Here is a 7106-nt window from a genome sequence, read left to right as displayed (position 1 = left end):
AAGAGAGACAGGGATAAGGAGCGAGAGAGAGAGAGCGCGCGCGAGAGAGAGAGCGCGAGGAGGAGGAGAGAGAGAGCGCGAGGAGGAGAGAGAGAGCGAGGGAGAGGGAGGTTCAGTCTGTCTCGGAGAAGGGGAGCGCGCGGTCTTCTTCTGGTCCTCTGGCCAGGCGTCTTCTGACGGAATCTTCTTCGCGTTCTGTTTTTCCCGCACGATGGAAACAGCATAAAGCGGCGGCGACGTTTCTTCTTCGGCTGTGTTCTACCGGCGGCGACCTCCTCTTCATGTTTTCCTTTTTGTGGGTTTTTTTTCTCCCGGTTCAACAACTTCTTTCTTCTTCTTCTCCCCCCCTCCTTTTCCTCTGTTTTTGCTTAGGGGGGGACTCCAAAGGACAATTTGAGAAACAAGCAAGGCGTAGGAGCCGACGGGCAAACCGCACCGAGGCTGCGTCTCTCCTCCGGATGTAAACATTTAGCGTCGGTGAGTGAAGGCTGGGGAAGAGGAGCGCCGCGGCTCCCTCCTCCTCCTCCGCCGCCTCCTCCTCCTCCGCCGCCGCCGCCGCCGCCGCCGCGGTTCAGACGCGCTCATTAGATTAAACAGCCAGTTCCCGTTACCGGCCCATTTACCCCCGCGCCGCTAATGCGCGTCATCCTCTAAATTAGAGCCTGCTATCTTTAGCCCAGCAAATATGGAAGACGTGTTTTGTTTTGTTTTTTTCAGAACACTTGCAAAAGTCTGTAAATCTGCTGTGCAGGTATTTAGAGCAGCCCCCCGTCCGTCTCCATCCTAGACTTGGCTCAACAGGTTTTCTTTATAGACTTGTAAGGTAGTGTCTTTTACACACGCACACACACGCACATATATAAAACTCCCTTTATATTGTTAGCCCATAAATGAATCATACCACTCAGTTGCGGAGGTCAGAAAACCACCCTTCATTAATGGGGGGGGGGGGGTGTGTTGCCCTAAAGTAATTAAAGGACGGATGACACTAACGGGAAGTTGCAACGCATCGCTACAAACACGTTATAGTTTGCTGTATCATACGCAAATATGGAGACGCACCGTGGAGGTTTTCGAGCTGGCTGTGTTTTTCATTTCATTTTCCATTAATGATGCTCCTCCATTGATTTATAGTCATTATACAGTCTAGCATGTTAGTTATTGGGTTTGCCGTAATGTCTTCATCGTTATATTCGGTCCCCATTCATTCTCTCTCTCTCTCTGGCTCTCCTCTCCCTCGGCATCTGGTTTCTCTCCGTTCTTTGCCCTCCCTCCCCCCCCCACATCTTTTATATTCATATCCTAATATATCTCCTGTCTTTTTGCCCCTCCACCCCACCCCGCCCTTCTCTATTCCCTTCATTTTCTCTCCCTCTCCTCTCCTGTCACACCATGTCAAAATCAAACCAGTTCTCCCTATCCTCACAGAAGACCTTCTCTCTCTCTCTCTCTCTCTCTCTCTCTCTCTCTCTCTCTCTCTCTCTCTCTCTCTCTCTCTCTCTCTCGCTCTTTTAGATGGTGAATGAGTTGAAGTCAAGCTGGTTGTGAAAGTGCTGGACTTGTTCCCCCCCACGCCCCAAGCCGGACTCAGCAGCATGGCAGCGGGAGTAGCGGCCTGGCTGCCCTTCGCCCGGGCGGCAGCCATCGGGTGGATGCCCGTGGCCAACCTGCCCATGCCCGTCGCACCCACCGAGAAGAACAAGAGGCAGGACGAGCTGATCATCCTCAACGTCAGCGGGCGGCGCTTCCAGACCTGGAGGAACACGCTAGACCGCTACCCGGACACCCTGCTGGGGAGCTCTGAGAAGGAGTTCTTCTACAACGAGGAGACCAAAGAGTACTTCTTCGACCGTGACCCGGACGTTTTCCGCAGCGTGCTCAACTTCTACCGCACGGGCAAGCTCCACTACCCGCGCTACGAATGCATTTCCTCCTACGACGAAGAGCTGGCCTTCTTTGGCATCATCCCAGAGATCATCGGCGACTGCTGCTACGAAGAGTACAAGGACAGGAAGAGGGAGAACGCGGAGCGCCTCATGGATGACCAGGAGGACAACAAGGACAGCAAGCTGCCAAACATGACCTTCCGTGAGACCATGTGGCGGGCCTTCGAGAACCCCCACACCTCCACCATGGCCCTGGTCTTCTACTATGTCACCGGCTTCTTTATCGCCATCTCTGTCATCACCAACGTGGTGGAGACGGTCCCCTGTGGCTCCGCGCCCAACCAGAAGGAGGTGCCGTGCGGTGAGCGGTACACAGTTGCCTTCTTCTGCATGGACACGGCCTGCGTCATGATCTTCACCGTGGAGTATTTGATGCGCCTGTTCGCTGCGCCGAGCCGCTATCGCTTCATGCGGTCTGTCATGAGCATCATCGACGTGGTGGCCATCTTGCCCTACTACATCGGCCTGGTGATGACCGACAACGAGGACGTGAGCGGTGCCTTCGTGACGCTGCGCGTGTTCCGGGTATTCCGCATCTTTAAGTTCTCCCGTCACTCGCAGGGCCTGCGCATCCTTGGCTACACGCTGAAGAGCTGCGCCTCGGAGTTGGGCTTCCTTCTCTTCTCCCTCACCATGGCCATCATCATCTTCGCCACTGTCATGTTCTACGCGGAGAAGGGCTCGTCCTCCAGCAAGTTCACCAGCATCCCGGCCTCCTTCTGGTACACCATCGTTACTATGACGACGCTCGGGTAAGAGCAGAGCTGGCGCTTCTTTCTGTGTGTGTGTGTGTGTGTGTGTGTGTGTGTGCGTGTGCGTGCTGGAGTTGTGGTTAAACTGAATCAGCCTTTTCTGCGTGACCGTTGTGTATGTATGTGTACACTGAGTATGCTGGTCCGCGACTTAACTGAAAACAAGTGTTTGATTCCCTGGTTCCCTAAAGAAAGAAGAAAAACACACACACACACACAAACACACACACACACACACACACACACACAACTGCAAATGATGTCAAAGCACCAGCTCCAAAAGCACATTTGTAAACTTTTTAGCGACAGAAAGAATAACTGCTGTGTCAGCCCGTCTGCTCCGGGCCTTTCACTACTGACAGCATCCCTCATTCATGGTCGTGCTGTAACTTTTCCTTTACCTCGGTAGGACCGTGGTAGGAGACAGAGAGAGGCTCACAGAGAAGAAGCTGATTTGGAAGAAGAGAGTGGAGGAAAGAAGGGGAAAAAAGAAAGAACAGAGAGAGAGAGAGAGAGAGAGAGAGAGAGAGAGAGAGAGAGAGAGAGAGAGAGAGAGAGAGAGAGAGAGAGAGAGATATGATGCACATCTTTCTTGTGCCGACCTGTAGTTATGTAGAGGGTTATTGCGGATGGTGTGAGCCTCTGACTTTGCCTCCCGAATGGCGGATGTGTGGTTCACACGTGTTGTCATGTCGTGCCTCACACTATGATAGGCCTCTATACAGGCAATATCACAACGCTGTGTCAGAATGTGTGTACCAAGCAAAGGAGTGGATCAGTTATTTGCGTTTCTGCACCGAGCACAGGCGATTATAGTTAATGAAACCATTCTTGCAAAGGCGGGGGTATTTCCATTTTGCACTGGACGCGTAATTAACCTGCACCCCAGGGCCCCCGTTACTACTCTCCTTTTACGTACCCATAAATTGACTTGAACGAGTTTTACAAGATGGAGGACGAGTGATTTTTCTCAATTTTCATGGCTCTGTACTTTTCCGGCGCTCGTCGCTGAAAGGGACCAGCGCCGGTTTCCCTCACTCTGCACGGGACGCACATACAGGTGCTGACACGTGCGCCTGTGTGTGCGTCCATCCGACGCACACAGCCACACGCGTTTATTGGTCCGTGCTGTGGCCCTACTGGGTTGTATGGGAGGCTGATGTGAGTCAGATGGAGAGGTTTACCAGTTCCAGCATCCCGCTAAATGTCAGCATCCCGGAGGCCACAAATGGCTCTGAGCTCGTCGCAGTGACACGCGGGCCACCCCGTCATCACGCACCACCGTTTACGACCCGCCCGGAAGATCTGCTCCGGAGCAGCTGTCCGGGTCGGACGCTGGTCGGCTCTGTCTGTCAAGGGACGAAAAGCCAGCGGACGGGACGGAGCAAAATAACCTGGCGCTTAGTGGTCGTGTTGTCCACTCGTTTGTGCAACCGCCCAACAGCCGGCGTTGCCATCCATGCTGGCCTCCTTCTCAGCGCCGCTCGCCGCTCTCGCTGTTTCCTCTTCCCCCGTTGAAGTGAGACCCAAGACACCGGGCCGGTCCACTGTGTGCGTGTGTGTGTGTGTGTGTGTGTGTGTGGAGTAGGTGGGGTTGAGCTTGGCCTCATCAATAAAGCAGAGGCCAGAAGTGGGTGTCAGAGTGACTAATGATGTGGCCCACAACATCTGCTGACTAATGTAAAGCTGCATGACATTCTGCTCTGTGTTTACGTCACAAACACACACACACACACACACATAGGTGTGCACGCGCGCACACACACACACACACACACACTCATTTGTGCATGCGTGAAAACGCAAACAGACATACTTTGTATTTATTCCCATCATGTTTATTTGCTTTTAGGGTCGTGTGTGTGTGTGTGTGTGTGTGTGTGTGTGTGTGTGTGTGTGTGTGTGTGTGTGTGTGTGTGTCTTTTGGTTTTGGAGGTGGAGGTTAAACGTTGAGGTTGGTAACGTCTCCATGGGATCTTCCAGTCAGTTGTCGCTCCTGTAACTCCTCTCCCGGGTTTTCACGGCTCGCTTCAAACTTCTCCCGGCCCGCCAGTCACATCACGGTCTGCGGGCAGCCCGCCTGTCAGTCTGCTGTGCAGCTATTTGTGCGCACGTGATGGAGTGAGACGAAAACGAGTTCCCACAGATGATTTTTTTTTTTTTTTAAAATTTCCTCGACTCCTCATCTCCCTGCATCGTCGCCCGGAGGCTCGGTTTTGTGCCGCTCCACTTTGTTCCCCTGCTGGAGACGCTCGTATTGGGCGCGTTTGCCTTCGTGTTTGTGCTGCACTAAAAAACAAGGGGAGGGGGGAGGCTGTGGTTTTGAGATCTCGGGGATTGTGTACGTGCACGTGCATCCAGACGGCCACCTAACAAAACAGCCAGACCCGGGGTCGTACGGGCGCTGCTTGGCCCTGCTGTGTCTTTCCAGGGGAATATTGTTTATCTGACAATAATCCCGGCTGAGTCTCATTCCATAATCCCTCCGTGACCGATGGCGACGGCGACACGAGGTGAATAGCCGCTTGAAGCACGGCCTTCGCTCCTCTGCCTGCCCGGGAAATGGAAGATGGTGCCCTGACAACGGCATGAGAGAACGGTGTGTGTGTGTGTGTGTGTGTGTGGTGAGAGAGGCAAAAGATAACTGAGACATAAAATGAATGGAGAAAATAAGAGACATGGGTGCGAGAAAGGAGAAAGAATGAATGGAGCAGACAGAGTACTTGTCTGGATATATTATCAATCCGGTTCATTCTCCTCTCATTGTTACTCAAACCGGGTCTGCAGCAGGCGGGTTTTGGTACAAACTGGTTTTGTTTTTTTTTGTTATGTAAAAGCCAAGCTGGTGCAGACAGGCAGATAAACACAATATGTATGTATGTTGTATGTATGTATGGGAGACTTTATCTATGGCACAGATATGAGAGTGTGCATGTGTGTGTGTGCGTGCATGTGTGTGTGTGTGCTAGTGTGTGTGTGTGCATGCACGTGTGTGTGTGTGTGTGTGTGTGTGTGTGTGTGTGTGTGTGTGTGTGTGTGTGTTTGTCTTAAAATGTGACCTTTTCACTACCGGGCTGCTCTGAAGTCAGGAGGTGTGCATCCTGCTTGCAGCCTGCATGGAGGAGGAGACGGGAGATGAGATAAGGATGCTGGGAGCAGACATGTTGTTACTCAGGAGTTAAATAACCCTGCACAGCTGTATGGAGGACTGTACGCAAGTATGTATGAAGGTGAATTTGTAGTTCACTGTACAGTTTGTGTCATCCAATCTCCTCAAGTCGGACAGCAAAGAGCGTGTCCGTCTCTAATGACAGTACTTTTAGTGGCAGCAGCGTCAGTGGTCGTCTCTAACCGGATCGTTTCCTACATGCTAGTCTTCATCATCTGGTGGGAAAGCATGACTTCATGCTGGATAACGTTGGCTGCAGCTCGGGAAACGGGAGCGTTTGACTGGCTTAAATGTTAATCATCCGAAGGTTAATGGCTTATTAAAGTTTGGCCTTGCTTATCCAAAAACCTTGGAGGGAAAAAAAAGATGGAGGTCAGCTGGAAGTAGGAGACGTTCAACGCATTAAAACACGTTCGCCTCTTGGGAATACACACCGGGGTTTGTTTGCTTTATCGAAGGCTGTTGTTTGAAGATGTGTGTATCCGCTTGTAACAAAAAGACCGGTTCCATGTGGCGTGATCTTGTGGGTTTTTTTTGTCCTTATCCCTGTTTGAGAGATGAGTCACTTCAGTGACTCAGAAAAGCAGCGCTCAATAAAGCAGTGTCCTCTGGAAAGGATAAATCATTTTTTTACAACCTTTGGTATTATTTTCATAGTTTTTGCCATCATGCAGATCAGTTATGTCATTTTACCCACCGCCTTCATTGTGCAGATGTTGGACACAGGACCACTGCTGGATGGTGTCTTATGGGACAAGTGAACAGGAGTCTTAAACCTGTCCTAGTGTCTCAGTCAGACTGTGTCCATGACTGTCCATTATCTATGACTTCTCTATTGGCTGGCTAGCTAGCTTATGGATGACGACTACTACTACTACTACTACTACTACTACTACTACTACTACTACTTTTGGCTGCTCCCATTAGGGGGCGCCACAGCGGATCGTCCGTTTCCATTTCTTTCTGTCCTCTGCGTCTTCTTCTGTCACGCCAGTCACCTGCATGTCCTCCCTCGCCACATCCATAAACCTCCTCTTACCTACCCATCACCTCCTTCCTCATCACCTCTGTTCCCTTCACCAACGTGCCCATCGAGGTCCGCTCCAATCACCACGCTCTCCTCCACTTCATCCAACTCACTCCAGAATTCTTTTTCTCTCTTCCATCTCACACCCAACTTGCGGGGCATATGCGCTGAGAACATTCATCATCACACCTTCGATTTCCAGCTTCATACTC

At 51.5% G+C, this 7106-nt stretch overlaps 1 protein-coding gene across 1 annotated transcript in view; it reads left to right on the top strand.

Annotated features, from left to right (window-relative positions):
• The first annotated feature begins 1595 nt into the window (after positions 1–1595).
• The window catches only part of LOC130108153 (potassium voltage-gated channel subfamily D member 3-like), a 193680-nt gene continuing 188169 nt past the window's right edge, over positions 1596–7106 (top strand). Inside the window, exons 1-2 of the mRNA XM_056275008.1 lie at positions 1596–2701; positions 3383–3441. Coding sequence (XP_056130983.1) covers positions 1596–2701; positions 3383–3441 — 1165 coding nt within the window. The remainder of the gene's footprint in view (positions 2702–3382; positions 3442–7106) is intronic.

The sequence above is a fragment of the Lampris incognitus genome, chromosome 2, assembly GCF_029633865.1.
Source record: "Lampris incognitus isolate fLamInc1 chromosome 2, fLamInc1.hap2, whole genome shotgun sequence".
In the NCBI taxonomy this organism is placed as follows: Eukaryota; Metazoa; Chordata; class Actinopteri; order Lampriformes; family Lampridae; genus Lampris; species Lampris incognitus.
This window is presented reverse-complemented; position numbering and strand designations above follow the sequence as displayed.